Source organism: Mauremys mutica, chromosome 10, assembly GCF_020497125.1.
Source record: "Mauremys mutica isolate MM-2020 ecotype Southern chromosome 10, ASM2049712v1, whole genome shotgun sequence".
Taxonomy (NCBI): domain Eukaryota; kingdom Metazoa; phylum Chordata; order Testudines; family Geoemydidae; genus Mauremys; species Mauremys mutica.
This window is the reverse complement of record NC_059081.1, coordinates 37,689,528-37,706,306: the sequence shown is the minus strand read 5'-3', so window position 1 is coordinate 37,706,306 and position 16,779 is coordinate 37,689,528. Positions and strand designations below refer to the sequence as shown.

Sequence of the window (16,779 nt, the reverse complement as noted above, 5' to 3'; positions counted from 1 at the left end):
CAGCAGGGGAGGGGCCGGGGCCAGCCAGGAGCTCAGGGGCCGGGCAGGATGTCCCCGTGGGCCAGATGTGGCCCATGGGCCATAGTTTGCCCACCTCTGACCTACACAGACAGGAAAGCTTCCCCCACTGACATAGGTACTTCACCTCCCTGAGAGGTGATAGCTATGTTAACAGCAGAAGTTCTCCCATCAACATAGCATGGTCTACACTGGGGGCTAGGTCAGTATAACTCACTCAGGTGTGGATTTTTCACACCCCTGAGCAACATAAATATACTGACATAAGTAGCTAGCATAGAGCAAGCCTGGGTCTTTTATTGCAGTGTAGTAGCAAACTGAACTGGGTATGACAAAAGGTGTTGAACAGCTCTCCCAGCCATACCCTACCACTTAATGAGGTCTCATGGAGGTCACAGTTAAAAGCCCAATATGTAAAACATGGGAGATAGTTGGCCCAGTCTTTGTTCTGGTGAGGCCTCGGGTGGGGTACTGTGTCCAGTTCTGGGGGCCACTCATTTGAGCTCTCCACTTTGTCCTCATTTTTCCTGATGAGAGCAATAAACTTGATAAAAGGTTTTAGAAAACCTGACCTGGCCGGGGGGGGGGGGGCGGGGAGGGAAGAGTTAAAAAAAAAAAACCCAACCAACCAAAAAAACAGCATGTTTAGTCTTGAGAAAAGATTATAATCAAGTCCTACTTCAGTCTTCAAATATGTTAAGGTCTGTTACAGAGAGGACAGCAATCAGTTGTTCTGCACCTCAGCTGCATGTATGATAAATAGCTATAGGCTTAATCTACAGCAAGGGAGATTTAGGTTAGATTTAGGAAAAACTTTCTAACTATAAGGATAGTTAAACTCTGGAACAGGCTTCCAAAGGAATCCCTATCATACACAGTTTTTAAAAACAAGTTAAACAAATGCCTGTCAGGGATGGTCTAGTTTAATTTGGTCCTATTGCAGCATAGGGGGATGGACTAGATGTCTTCTCAATGACCCTTCAAGTCTTACATTTCTAGGATTCTATAGCAAAGCACAGTTGACTGTTGTAACAGAATAAAGGTAAATGGTTGATCTCTGGTCCCACTTTGCTTGCACAGACATGATCTAGTGAGTTTTAATAGATACTGTCAAGTTAAAAAAAAATCATCACATCTCTAGCTGAAAGTGTACCTGCTAGTGTTTGCTGTTTTAGGGGCTACCTATAATTCAAAGGGTAAGGAAAGGAAATCTATATATAAATTGTTAGTTAGGCACTTTGGGTACCATCCACAACAGTGCCTAGGTACAGAAGTTCTGCTTTTACGTACCACTGCAGTCTACACAACTGCTCAGCTACTGTCTAAACCCATTCATTGTAAGTTTTTCTTCAGGGCATGCACACTGCATCCTCACTTTAGGCACCTATTGCCTACCTGATTTTATGCACTACTGCCTCACACTAGGGCTATGTCTACGCTGTGCACCTTACAGTCTAAAAGGCACCTCTCCCCATTTATTGTAGAAGGAGCTTAAGCACCTAACTCAAGCTTTGTGGAGTGCAGTGTTGTTCCTGGGATTTTCTAGGCAGTGCAACATTGAAGTCATGGCACTAAAGTCCGTTTGTGTATCCCACACTTTGTCTATAATTAACATCACTGTATTGTTGATGGCCCTATATCATGATCATGCACAGCTCTTCTCTTAGAGAAGCTTATCTGCCTATTCTCCAAGCTCTGTAACAGGGTGTTTACCAATAGCATTAGCAGGATCTGTTAGAAGTTTTACCACATACCTTCTTCATTAATGGTTTATACAGTATCAAAGGCTTTCAGATGTTTGAATTTTTGTTTCCATTAAACAAACAAAAAATGGTGCAAACAACCTTCTAAACTAGTCTTGTACACAACAGGTATGTTTTACCACAGAAATTTCTTCGGATTGTACATACATAACAAAAGAATAGTCTGAAGTCTTGTTTCTGTTTTAGTGGTGTAATGGCTCTTGGATTAATATTAAATCTATTAATATTAAAGTCTATTAAGTCTGTTGCATTGGATGACTGAAAAAACTGCTATAATCAGCCTTTTGATAGTCCAGAATTCCCCCACCATAGTCCAAACAGCACATGAAACATACAGCCCTGGCAACTCACACCACACCCCAGCACAATCCTCTCCTATCCTAGTACAAGGACAGTCATCCCAGCTCTTCCACCTGAAGTACCACCCCACTTATCCTAGCAGAAACCCCCACATCCTCTCTGCTAGGAGCATCTCTCACTCCCCCTGGCCTTCTCACAGTTCTTCTGGGTCCAGCTCTGAAGAGGTGAGCTGATGAACTCCTTCACTGCCTTCAGTCTCCAGCATAGAGCCAGCAGACAACTCCCTGCTGCTGCTTTCTGGCATTCAACCCTCTCATCTAGTTCTCTGACTTGGGGATACCAGCCAGCAAAACCCTCTTACTGCTCTCCTGCTTTCCCCCAAGAAACACCTTATGCAAAGACACTGATGACTTATAGCTCCCCTCCTCTCACCTGCCCTTAAGTGAGCCACTCCATTCTGGCTCCCTACGCTCCATTTCCCTCATTGGGTCACATTCTGCTGCTGAACTGCCCTGATCTTTTATAACCCTCAGGTGCTACTCCAGTCCACCCTCTTAATTGTCCAAATTGGGAGCACTTTATCTGGCACAATGGGCTGTCCTGCTTCATTTACTGGAGCCATCCATCCTGTGATGCTACTTTATGCTGTAATAATATTGCTCTTTAATCTTTCATTTAACTTTTTAAAAAAATACTCTTAGAGAATAATTCCAAATAGAAGGAGAGAAGAAAATAGGGTGCAGAAATGAACTTGTAGCAGATTTATGTCTCCCCATCCCTAAGCTTTTTCTAATGTCTTTGCCTTTCACTCTACTTTGTACTAACCTGTTTAGCAACCCTGTTCAAAAGCACTAGACAGTTCAGTTGTCAAGGGCTCTTTATATTTTATTGTCTTTAAGCAAACTATATTAAAATCATTCAATAACTTTCCACCAGTCTTTAAATAAGCACAGCTCACAATTACCTCAGAATTGAGCCTCAGAATGGGAAGTTTGCAAACACCAAGACAAAAGTAAATAAATCTACTGTTTTAAATTGAAACTCGGAGTTTAGTGCAACATGCTTACTAGTGCTTAATGCAATAAACAGAGTAGGATGATATAAAAGGGTAGCAAAAAAAAAAGAATAATTCAAAATTTTTACAGATTAGAGGGAAATAATTACAAATTTGAGGCATATATGCTCTGAAATCTCCTAGAATATACTTACAATTTTTTGTAAATAAGGAGAATATTTTTCTACCTTTTACCCTCCATCTATCTCATGTCATCAATGCCTGTTTAGACAGGTGATTCCTCCAACAACCAGTGGTAGATCCCTGACAGCTCTCACTATAAGACAGTGGCTTTAAAGGAGTGGGCAGGAGATTTATTTTTTCTAAAGGATATAGTATCTTTTTTGTAAGGTGTTCAGATACTACAGTGGTGATACTTAAAAAGAAAACAAAAGAGGGTATAATAATTACCCTGTGAGATAGGTGTGTATTTATTTAAATTATTGTATACATTATTATCATGACATCTGGGTGCATGACAGGGAAAAAGAAGCAAAATTAAACTCCCCATGTTAAAAGTAACAGCACACCATAAAAACCTCTGAAGAAATGATCAACAGTCAACCAAATGCAATTTAACAAAAGTTACATCTTGTATATGCTCCCTGAGATGTGACAGGGCACATTTTATACCTCAAAACATTTGTAAGAAGACTGATGATGTCTGAGTCAGAAGGTCATGGGTTCAAATCTTTCACCTGGATTGTATCTGTACCTTATGCTGTGTTGAAACTACCTTGCTGCATTGTAGAGATCACAATGCAATATTGGATAGTTAAAATGATCTTTTTTCTGCTCATCTCAGACAGCTCTCTAAGCAGAAGTAAAGATCCCAGATCACACTTCTGAAAGGAATAATGGATAAATCCAGTGTCCTGGTCAGTATTCTCTCTCTAAACTTTTTGCTGAGTTCCTGTGGCTGCTGTGTTTGCCTCACTCACTAAATCATGATTAGTGCTTTTGGAGATCCTGGTGTGAAAACAATTATATAAAATATAATTCTGTTTTTCTAGTCTGTACCAGAGGTGTTTGTACCTCAAAGGGTCCATTAGCTTCCCTGCCAGTCTTTTCCACTCTAAAAGACATGTATCTTAACCAATCCTGCAGTCAAGGATATAGTATTATCTGGAGTCAATCAACAATATTCCTGAATCAGCTTGAGTGGAGGTCATTGTGGAGCAATGTGGGGCCCTCTCCCATTGCTCCCTAAGTGCCTTTTCAATACAGGAATAAAGGAATGACCATGTCTCACACTTGAATCTTTAGTATGATAGAGCATTATTTTACTTCTAGAGCACTAGGGCAAACACCTTCTATTTATGTTTTGTATGGGGATGGGAAAGCGGACTAGCAAAATATCCTAACAAGTCAATCAGCTTGTGACAGTCACTAAACAATAAGTGTTAATAGCCACATTCAAATTATTAAACATTTCACTTGAAAAGAAGTCCATAGAAGTGCAAAATCTTTTGTATTTTAGTCCTCTTAGCAATGTGACAAAAACCTTGAGCATGGTTCCCTCCAATGGTTAATTAATACAAATTAGTCTTTTTACATTACTCCTTATATGTCCACAGGAAGTATATTTTGTAAAGATGATTTGTAAACCTTTATGACAAGCAATAACTGGTGAATTTATTTTGAAAATGAAATTATACAAAAGTATTGTCACAGCATTTATATTATATGAAGTGAATTTTAATAAATACTGGTTTGTATACAGATTTATATTAAATGTGAGTAATGGGTTGTATTAAATACATTGCTGAAGAAGTAATCTGTACTGGTACAGATACTGTACTTGCTTATCTCTTGCAACAGACATATGATATTCAGATTGTGTTAGACATTGTACACACAGACACAACCATGTGAACGCATAGCACTGGGAAGATTGCCGACTACTTCCCATTTATTAAGCTCAGGATCATATTTCTCAATACTCTGCAGATATGTTCCTTTTGAATAGGAATATCCTCCTGTTACATAGATGCATCCATTCATGACAACTGCACCACATTCCATCCTTCTTTCCATCGTATGCGCCATCTGCCTCCATTCATTTTGTTCTGGGTCATAGCAGTCAGCGATTGCAGTTTGTCCACCCACAAGATAGAGCTTGTTTTGTAAGGCAATGGAACACAATCCATATTCTTCAGAAAGAAAGGGAAAATAGTTTAATTTAGAATAATAAAACAAACAAGCAGTACTACCTAGTTGGTGAAACTGAAGCTCCATATGATAGACTCTGTGGCCTGGTCTACACTAGGCGTTTAAACCGGTTTTAGGAGCGTAAAACCGATTTAACGCCACACCCGTCCACACTGAGAGGCCCTTTATATCGATATAAAGGGCTCTTTAAACCGGTTTCTGTACTCCTCCCTAATGAGAGGAGTAGCGCTAGTATCGGAATTACCATATTGGGTTAGGGTTAGTGTGGCCGCAGATCGACGGTATTGGCCTCCGGGTGGTATCCCACAGTGCACCACTGACCGCTCTGGACAGCAATCTGAACTCGGATGCAGTGGCCAGGTAGACAGGAAAAGCCCCGCGAACTTTTGAATATTTCCTGTTTGCCCAGCGTGGAGCTCCGATCAGCACGTGTGGCGATGCAGTTAAAAATCAAAATAAAGAAAGAGCTCCAGCATGGACCATGCGGATGTGATTGCTGTAAGGGCAGGCAAATCTGTTCTATCAGCGCTCCGTTACAGAAGACGAAATTCAAAATCATTTTTTAAAAATCTCCAGACAGACGCCATAGCAGGGACTCAGCGCACTGCTGCGTGACAAGCATAACGGAAAGCCAAATAATCAAATGGACGCTCATGGACTGGAGGACTCAAGCTATCCCACAGTTCCTGCAGTCTCCAAAAAGCATTTGCATTCTTGGCTGAGCTCCAAATGCTTCTAGGGTCAAACACAGTGTCCGCGGTGGGTCAGGGCATAGCTCAGCAATTTACGCACCCCCCCACCCATCCCCAGAAGTGAAATGGAAAACAATCCTCTCTTGACTCTTTTACATGTCACCCTATCTTCACTGAATGCTGCAGATAGACGCGATGCTGCAGCACTCAACACCAACATCCTTGCTCCCCCCGCCATGGGTGGCTGATGGTGCAATATGGCTGATATCCATCGTCATCATCAGCCTATTGGCACATGGGGCAGTGCAAAAGGACTGGTAACCATGCCGACTAGCATCCGTGAGGTTGATCAAGGGCGCCTGGCCCTAATTTTTCCTGGTAGATGGTGCAGTATGGCTGGTAACCGTCCTCATCATAGCAACAGGGGGCTGAGCTCCATCAGCCCCCACCCTTCATGTGTAAAGAAAAGATTCAATTGCCCCTGGGCTAGCAGCGGGATGCTGGGCTCCTCTCCTCCACACTGCTTAATGTCCTGTCTGGACTATCATAGCAGCTGGAGGCTGCCTTCCACTCATTTCTCACTAACAAGTCACTGTGTCTTATTCCTGCATTCTTTATTACTTCATCACACAAGTGGGGGGACAATGCTATGGTAGCCCAGGAAGGCTGGGGGAAGAACGGAATCAACAGGTGGGATTGTTGCAGGAGCACCCCCTGTGAATAGCATACAGCTCATAATTTCTGCGGGATCTGACACAGAGCAGCTGTGCTCTCTGGTTCTCTGATACAGTGGTTCTCTAGTACACTTGCCCATATTCTAGGCAGGACTGATTCTATTTTTAGATACCAAAAAGGAGGAATTGACTCAGGGAGTCATTCCCAATTTTGGCTTTTGCGCCCCTGGCTGATCTCAGCCAGGGGCACTTATGACAGCAGCAAATGGTGCAGTGCAAAAGGACTGGTAACCATGATCATCTTATTGCCAATTTATGGTATGGTAGATGGTACAGTATGGCTGGTAACCATCTCTGCTGTCATGCAAAAGCAAAAGCATGCTGCTGTGTAGCGCTGCTGAATCGCCTCTGTGAGCGGCATCTAGTACACATACGGTGACAGTCACAAAAGGCAAAACAGGCTCCATGATTGCCATGCTATGGCATCTGCCAGGGCAATCCAGGGAAAAAAGGCGCGAAATGCTTGTCTGCCGTTGCTTTCCCAGAGGAAGGAGTGACTGACGACATTTACCCAGAACCACCCGCGACAATGATTTTTGCCCCATCAGGCACTGGGATCTCAACCCGGAAATTCCAAGGGGCGGGGGAGGCTGCGGGAACTATGGGATAGCTACAGAATAGCTACCCACAGTGCAATGCTCCAGAAATCGATGCTAGCCTCGGACCGTGGACACACACCATCGATTTAATGTGTTTAGTGTGGCCGCGCGCACTCGATTTTAAACAATCTGTTTTGCTAAACCGGTTTATGTAAATTCGGAATAATCCCGTAGTGTAGACGTACCCTGTGTCACAATTTCAGAGTAACTGCATCTGTATTCCCCCTCTGTGGTCCACAACCCCACCCCCCAGGACTCCCATCCCTTATCCAACCGCCCTCTGCTCCTCATCCCCTGACCACCCCCTCCCGGGACCCTCTGGCCCCAACTGCCCCCCAGGATCCCACCCCCTTATCCAACCCCCCCTGCTCCCTATCCCCTGACTGTCCTCCTGACCCCTATCCACATCCCTGCCCCCTCACAGGCCCCCCAGGACTCCCACTCCCTCCCTGTTCCCCATCCCCTGACTGCCCCCCCAAACCTCCACTCCATCCAACTGCCCCATCCTCCCTGACTGCCCCCCAGGACCCCCCGCTCCCTTACCCAGCCCCACTGCTCCCTGCCCCCTTACCAGCAGCAGGAGCACGCAGTCACGACACCCGGCCAGAGCCAGCTGTGCTCCCCACGCTGCCCAGTGGGAGCAGTGGGCCAGAGTGTGGCTCACACAGCATTGTGGCTGCGGGGGACAGCGGGGAAGGGGCCAGGGACTAGGCTTCCTGGCTGGGAGCTCAGGGGCTAGGCAGGATGGTCCCATGGGCCGGATGTGGCCTGCAGGCCGTAGTTTGCCCACGTCTGCCCTACAAGCCTGTCTGCCTATGGGCCAGCCCCTGTATATTGCCTCTTCTCCAAAGGCTGTGAACAGTGCATTGTCAGCTGTTACAAGTTACCACACAACTTTCTCAGCAAAGTACATTTATTCTTAAGATAAAAAAGCATTACAGAGAAAGCATAAAAATAATAAAAGCTCCTACACACTTCAGAAATCACCCATCCTCCACACTGGAAGCCTGGTAGGCCAACATCCCTTTCAACACTTCAGCAAGGGTTGGGTCTTTCTTTGGACAGAAGGTCCTGTCCATTTGCTGAATCAAAAGAAAGCCCCTCAATTCAGTTCAAGCTCTACCAAAAGCCCTTTCTTTATTTTGTAGTCTCTGGAAAACCCAGCAGCATATGCATAGGGACTTGTACTTCTATGGAGCTGTTTGCAAACAGGAACTGTTAGTAATCATCCCCCACTGTTTTCAGTTCCTGCAGGAGCTGTACTAACCCTCCCTCAAAGGAGCTGCAAACAATCTCTGGCCCACAAAGATATATAATCATTCATAAACTTCATACACTATATCTCCCCCCCCCCCCCCAAAATACTGCATTTGGTTACAATATCAGTCACACTGGGGTCTTTTTTCAAAAGTCTATTCAAGTCAATGGGAAATTCTCCATTGACTTAAATTGGTTTTGGATCAGATCAGGTTCTGAAAAACCTCAACAACTTCTGCTGTGTCTGGTCTCAGGAAGACTAAGGGCATCATATAAGCGACATACATTATAACCAGTGGTTAAAGAGGGTCTTTTTAAAAAATTACATAGCTGAACATAGGAAGTAGAGAGGGAAATCTACTCTCTCTCTTTCCAGGAAGGATTGTTCCCTTCAGTTAATTTTCTTGTCCTTTATCCAATCTAGATTAGATTGCCCTATATGTTGAGGCTTCCACCACTTCTGTAGCAGACTATTCCACAATCAAAAAATCAATGTAAATGTCAAGAATTTCTCGTTATTAATTTCATTCCATTACATTACAGGGACTGAGGAGACCTAGACTCTATTCCAAGCTCAGCTACTGACTTACTGGGTGATCTTGGACAACTCACTTCACCTCTCTGTGGTTCAGTCCCCCTCTCTGTAAATTGGGGATAATCATACTGACCTCCTTTGTGAAATGCTTTGAGATCTACTAATGAAAGGTGCTATGTAAGAGCTAGGCGTTATTACTTCTCATTCCATTCAAATGCATCATCCTCTTCCCTCTTAGGGTTTACACCTTCCATATATTGTGTCCTGTTCCTGAGTCAAAATCTTCTTACCTTTTTTGTCAATCTCCATTTCCCTAGTGTTGCAGTCTTTCTTTACGCAGACTCAAGACAATAGTTGGTTGCATTGTGCATGATCTCTGCAACCAACAGAGCTAGAATTAAAGTTTACTTTTTTAAATTAATATGTAGATTCTAGAGCAAAATCTGCTTGAGACTTTCTATTCTGCCAGCCAGCAATCCATGTAAACCACCTTTGTCAAATGCCCAAAAGGGGATGGAGTTTCTAGGAAAATAGTGTACTGTATTGATAATATAGTCCTTCCTTAGTAATATATAAAATAGCAATATATTAGTTATATGTTTAATACACTTCTGAAATGAACTAAGGTCTGGTCTACACTAGAAAATTAAGTCAACATAACTACCTAGCTCAGAGATGAGAAAAATCCACACCCCTAAGGAGCATAGTTAAGTCGACGTAAGTCCCTGTGTAGACAGTGCTAGGTCAATGGATGAATTCTTCCATCAACCTTGCTACTACCTCTTAGGGAGGGGGATTACCTACGCTGACGAGAGAGCCCCTCCCATCGGTATAGTCAGTGTCTACACTGACGTGAGACAGCAATGCAGCTGCGCAGTTGTAGCGTTTTAAGTATTGACAAAGCCTAAGACTTTGTCTACACTGGAACCTGAACAACAAAACTTTTGTCATTCAGTCGTGTGAAAAAAAACACACACCCCAAATGACAAAAGTTTTGCCAACAAAAAGCGCCAGTGAGAACAGAGCTTTGTTGGCAGGAGAGCTCTCCTGCCTGCAAAGCTACCACCACTTGTTGGGGGTGGAAGTTTTTGGTTGGCAAGAGACAATAAAACTCCACTCCACTCCAGCAAAGATGTGTATAACATGAGTACACAGCTGTCATCATGAAGTACATGCTGGAAAGGCTGAAAATGAAAACATGACCAGGAGCACCTTCTCCAACAAAGCGTTTTTATAGTAATTAACAACCAAGTTATGCTGCTACTGAACGTATGCATTAGGGATTGCTAAAACAATCATTTATCTTCTATATTGTCTTTGATGCTAATGCCTTATTAAACTTCACAGTCATAAAAATGCAGATGCACACAAATAAGAAAACAAAAATAAAAATAAGAACAATGAAATAACACTTCACCTACAATTCAGTACACTCAGGACACTTATTTTAAAATATTGTTAAAAGTTCTGTAAAGCAAATCTTTAAAACATAAAACTCATATGTTCCCCTCCCAAACTGTACATAGAAAACAATTCAAAATGTGGATTAAAAGGTGATTTTGGCCATACATTTAGAATGTTTTCTCTGAATATAACGCTTATTTTCCCTTTCTATACTATTTTTAGAGAGACAAGATAGATGAGGTAATACTTTTTTATTGGACTGGCTTCTGTTCGTGGAAGGTACAAGCTTTGGAGCTACACAGAGCTCTTTTTCAGGGTTGGGGAAGGAAGCAAAGATACTACTTTACCTACGTTGTCTCACTCATTTCCTGAGACCAGCACAGCTACAACAACATAGCAAACAACTTTATAATAATAATAACTTTTCATACTATATTAACATTAGACATTTATTTGCTGGCTTACTGATCAAATATTTTGCTAGCTATTAAGCTTACAGCGATTTAGAATGCATTGCACCACTTGAAGCTTATTCTCTTTACAAAAGAACATTATCTAAAGCAATGACATAGATCATTAAAGCTTCCAACTAGAAGTAACCAAAGTCAAATTCTATATTCCGTAGGGAAGTGTTTCTGTTTACCTGGATGTGGACTTGTAGTGACTATTTTCCATTCATTGCTATCTGAATGGTAGCTCTGAATTTTGTCATAGGTGCAGCTTCCCCTGTAACCATAGTGGCCTCCAATTACATAGATGACTTCACACAGGACACAGGCTGTGGCGTTTCCAACACCTATTTATAGTATAAAATTCACAGCACACCTTCAGATTCTGCAGAATACTCACTGCCACTTCCATCAATAACACAAAGTTGAAGTTACTTGTTAATTAATATTTTAGTATAAAATTATTCTTCCAGGTATTTAAATGAATGTGTAATAAAAGCACCAGAGAGAACTCTTATGACACCTTATCTTGTCAATATAAGGCAAAGTAAACTAAAACAGTAAAGCTTCTTACAAATTTTATTGCATATTAATCAATATCAATCCATCTTTTCAGACCACACAAAAGCTACGTGTAATCTTTATATTTTAGGTACCTCTTTTGCAGTACTTAAAGTAACACTGACAAGGTGGGTGAGGTAATATCTTTTATTGGACCAACTTCTGTTGGTGACTGAGACAAGCTTTCAAGCTACACAGAGCTCTCCTTCAGGCCTGGTAAAGATACTAAGAGTATCACAGCTTGTCTCTCTGACCAACAGAAATTGGTCCAATAAAAGATATTACCTCACTCACCTTCTCTCTAATATCGTGGGACCCACATGGCTACAAAAACACTGCATACATTAAAGAAGCACTGTCAAGATTAGGATGGAAATTTAACGTATTTTAAAATTATTTTAATTTCACAGAGAATTTTAAATACCATTTTAAAATAATCATTTCTTTACCAAGAAAATCTTCAATGGGAATTGAGCTTACTCAACAACTCACAGAATCATTTCTACTGTTTTAATCCTATGAGTGACATCATTAATGATGCTGTTGTACAAACAAGGAAGTTGGAGCCATGTCAACTTTCTCTCCATTAAAAAAATAGTAACAAAAATGAATGCTTGCCAGATTAATATGGACAAAAATCAGCAAGGAAATTATATGATTTTAAGCTTCTAAAACACAAGAGAGAAAACACCTATACAAAACAGAAAAAATAGTTTATAGTATAATTCAAATATTCTACTCCTTTATAAATTAGCAATAAAGTAGATCAAGAAGAATAATGGTTTATAGTAAAAGGTATGGACATCTGAGTAATGGCTGCATGAGCAGTATGAATTTTACTGATTTTTAACATTGTCATTATCCATTTTCTAGGTGTTTTGTATTTTACAGACTGCTTATAAAAGAGAGAATATGTAATTAAAAAAAACATTATGCAGTGATTTAATTCAGATTTTTTTTACTTGCATTATCTTTGATAACAAGTTAATACACTTTACTATTTGCAGTAGTTCAAATTCAAAATTTAAAAATAACTAAGCAAATCAAATGTTTTTCAATCTGTAGAATAAATTGCTGGCACTTTTCATCTTCCCACCAAGGAGCTAATTAAAAGCCCTGAACTGATAATGCACAGAGATGTGATAAAATTACATTAACAGAAGTTATGAATGATGGAAATATGGCTATAAAGAAATGGATCACAATTGTAAACATTGTGATACCTGGAATTTGTTATTCTGATCAGAAGTTTTTATCAGATAGAACTTAACTGCTGTTTGGATACAAAGTAATTACCATCCATTGGCGCTAAAGTTAAATGATATTTTCATTACAGTACAATCTGAATAAAAATATTATGATAATTTTATTGGAACTCAGGTTCTGGTTCCACAAGTCACTTTCTGAAGGTCCATTCAGCACCAGAAGGACTGAAATTGTATAGTGACTTTTCTATACCTTATACAGAAATTTTGCTTAAGAGAAGGTAACATTAAACTGAACATACTACCTGTAAATTTACATTAGTGTTGTTGGATACAGTACTGTACAGACTTTAGATGTTTGGCTGTTTCAAGTGGTTTGGCTAATAACGACCTGAACCAAAACCCATTAAAGTTAATGGAAAAACTCTTATTTACTTCAATGGAGCTGTTTGACCTAAATGTGGTTGTAGAGTTTACAAGTGGCAAGTGAAAAAGGACAGACATTGAGGCAACCATAGGAAAGGTTACATACCTTTGATCATGTTTGCAATGGGAACCCATTTCTTTTTTAAAGGATCATAGAATTCTGCTTCTTGTGCTGGAGCCCCTTTTCTGTAGCCCCCCAAAGCATAGACACAGCCGCCCAAGGTAACTGCACAGTGATAGTACCTTGCATTAAGCATGGGGCAGCCTTCTGTCCATTGGTCAGTTTCACTGTTATATATCCACACAATATCAAGGGCTTCTATGTTGTCAGTTCTATAGCCCCCGGTTACATAAATGTTGGGTCCCAAACTAGTGACCCCATAGCTCTCCCTTGTGTGATCAGGCATGTCTGTTCCCTGTATCCAAGCATTAGTTAAAGGATCCCACACATGGACTTCTGATAAAGGATGCCAGTAATATCCTCCAATCACATACATAGCTGCTGTGGGCCTTTTGGAAATGTCTTTTGGGTTGGTGTTTAATGCATTGTATATCAGAGACCTTATCTTGTTTTCATTAAGCTGGTGTTTCTTTCGTAAGCTTAAGGCTGATCTTAAATATATTTCATTTAAATCTATTTTGAGGCAGTTCAGCAGATCAAAAATGCATTCAATTCTTTTCTCCACATCATATGCTATCCATTTAACTACAGGTTCAATGGCTGCCTCTTCTTTCCAAACATTGAGATTCTCTCTGGAGAGAATAAACAGGAGTTTCTCACAGCTGATATCCAGAAATTCTTCTTGCCTCCACACTTCTTCAAATCTTGATAACAATATCCTCCTAGATTCTTTCTCTAGCTCTGAACAAAGGTGATACTCTGCGAAGGAGTGCATCCCTATGCAGTTGACGGTATCTACATGCCTTACCAGAAACTGCTCACAGGCTTTCTTTACTGACACAAACTGGAGTAAATCCGCAGCTTGGAGGAGACTTTGAACATTTCTCTCTGTTATTTGGATTTGTGATGTGTATGCATAATTCACAAGAGACTCCAATATAGTGTGGCTGACCCCAGGAAGTTTGATCTGATTTTTAGATTTTTCTTTCATGTCAGCTGTGAACATTGCCTTAAAATAATTGCTACAAGCAGCTAAAACAGCTTTGTGGCAAAGGAAGATCACACCAGAAGCACACTGAAGAGTAATGTCAGTAAATAAGCCATCCCGGTAAAATGTTCTGAAAGCCTGCAGGAAATCCACAGGGTGAGAAAGATCGTTGTAAATATAGGTGTAGTCCTCTTCTCCGATCAGAGCCATCGCTGGAATAAAGTCCAACAAAAGGGGGCAGTTTTCAGTTATGCAAATTGCCTTGGGTAGTCAGCGCTGAATGTGTTAATTGTCCGTGTACATTGTATCAATGCCGCAGTCCCAAAGGCAAAATATTTCCCAGTCACTAAGCAAAATCACACGCATTTTCAAGTAAGGTTTTATTCATGGCTTTATACATATTCAACCACATCCGGGGGATAGTAAACTCGATGCATACGGATGAGTCTCCTTTCCTCCTTCTAATAACGGGTCTGTGACAGACTTTGCTGTATTGTATTATTGAAAATATTTGACTTCATACTGCCAGAATGCGCACAGAAAACCAGACCTCTCACAGCGCAAATATGGCACGTGAAGAGATACCTGGAACCCATATATCTTAACATTTTAAATCTATCTCCCTGTGGAGTCCAAGCTGCATAGAGACCAAATGTCCAACTCCAGCGCATTGTAGGAGAGCTGCTGCCTGTTTCAGTACTAAAACGACGGGGGAAGCGCCAGTGGAGAGTATCGCACAGCCCCCAGGTGGAGTGGAAACGGGGCGCGCGGGGAACTCAAAGGGGCCGTGGAGCCTGGCAGCACTGGGGGCCAGCTCCTTATGGCTCAGCCCACTAGCGCAAAGGGCTCCCGGTGCAGCAGCCTCAGGCACACCGCGGCCTCAGCCTGAAGCCCCGACGCGACAGCTGAGCTGGGCTGGGCTTCTCCTGCTCCGGGTTGGAGGAGCACGGCGGGGAGGCGGCCAGCAAAGCGCCCCAGCAGCCACGCGCCGGCCTCAGACCACACGGGGGGCCGGGCGGCGGCGGCGGCGGGACGGGAACCTGCCCGCGGAGGGTGGCGCTGTCGGCTCGCAGCGCGGGCGGGGTAACGCCTCGCGCCCCAGCAGCGCTGCCCGCCCAGCGCTGCCGCGCGCTACTTACTGCTCTGTCTGAGGCGGCGGCGGCCGAGGCTGGGCTGGGGCCGGACTCAGGCGGCGGCAGCGGCCCCTTGACCGTATTCGGGAGAGAGGCTGCCGCCGCGGCCTGCCCACGGGAGGCGGCTGACGAGCTGAGGGGCAGCTCCCGCCCCGTGTCGGTGTCTCAGCTGTCTCCGCTCCCGCCAGCGCCCCCTCCTCAAGGTCACCGCGCCCCGCTCCGCCGGGCGCAGGGGGGCAGTAGCCGGCCGGACGGTGGCGCAGCAGGGCTCCTGCCGGGGCAGGGCCTGGGGCCGCTGCAGCTTTCCCAGGCGAGCAGCTCAGTGACACGCAGCCAGGCACAGGGACGCTACGCTAGGACGTGGCTTTCACCGTCCCGCACAGTGGCCCACGCAGCCAGCATCCCCCCAGCACCTGCCAGGGCCCGAATCAGCCTCTCCTGCAACGCGCCCAGACGCTGCTCAGCCGAACACCGCAAACAGCGAAGGCTGCGGACGCAGCAAGGTTAATTGCCCCAGGTGGCTTGTAACCTGCTGCGGTGGGATCCTCTCCGCAGGGCTAGAGGCGCCCTGAGGGCTTGGCCTGGGCATGCGGAGAGCTCCCCACGTTATGGCTCTCAACTTCCCACTGCCCATGTGGCACACAGCAAATGATGCATGCAGGAAACCGAAGTAGCTACGGAGTTCCCTTTCTGCAGGTGCAAATGACTCTTCTCATCATGTCTAGGTGTCATGTAGACATGTCACAACTAGAGTGGTCTACTATTCTCATCATGGTGATTCTTTTTTCCTCCTGTAAATGATTATCAGCACTAGTAATCCTAAATATGGCTGGAGCATAAGTAACTCTGGCTTTATAATGAATGCTGTCTATCAAAACCAGGGAGCCAAGGCTCCCTTGAAACTGGAAGGACTGGAGAAAAACATTCTCAGAGCAGGACAATTATTTATTTGCTAAGTGCCAGCAACGAGTTCAGTGCTGTAGAAAACACAAAATAAAAGAGTTGCCGTGTCATGGCTCCAAAGGGCTGGTGCTAGGACCCCAGCTTTGGAACAGTCAGAGAGCCAGGCCCTCCCTAGAGATCTCTAGAGCAAGCCATGTGGCTTCACTGCCTCCTTAGGCTGGACTTCTAGTCCTTCAGCACCCCACTTCACACTGAGAGTGCCCTTCAGTGAGTCCAACTAAGGCAACCTCTTAGGGAGACATGTACAATCTTGGGGAGCAAAGTGCCTCCTCTGTGATACTCAGCCAGCATTGTAAAACAGGAAAAAAGAAAATAGAGAAAAGAAAATTACAGCACAGCCCATCCTGTTCAGCACAGAGCCCAAAGCCCTGTGCCTCACACCTATCTTTGTCCAGATTCAGGTGC

At 43.3% G+C, this 16,779-nt stretch overlaps 1 protein-coding gene across 2 annotated transcripts; it reads right to left on the bottom strand.

Moving 5' to 3' along the window:
• Window positions 1–3,095: 3,095 nt before the first annotated feature.
• On the bottom strand, window positions 3,096–15,373 carry KLHL23 (kelch like family member 23). 2 transcript variants are annotated; one of them, XM_045031897.1, is made up of 4 exons: window positions 13,276–15,373; window positions 11,172–11,324; window positions 9,415–9,500; window positions 5,156–5,288 (listed from the first exon to the last, which is right to left on the bottom strand). In XM_045031897.1, exons 1-3 carry the CDS (start codon window positions 14,486–14,488, stop codon window positions 9,457–9,459), a joined length of 1,410 nt encoding a protein of 469 aa, XP_044887832.1. In that variant the 5' UTR covers window positions 14,489–15,373; the 3' UTR covers window positions 5,156–5,288; window positions 9,415–9,456. The 2 variants fall into 2 exon arrangements, with proteins under 2 accessions (XP_044887831.1, XP_044887832.1); XM_045031896.1 differs by lacking the exon at window positions 9,415–9,500 and having other exon boundaries at window positions 3,096–5,288.
• Between the last annotated feature and the right edge of the window lie 1,406 nt (window positions 15,374–16,779).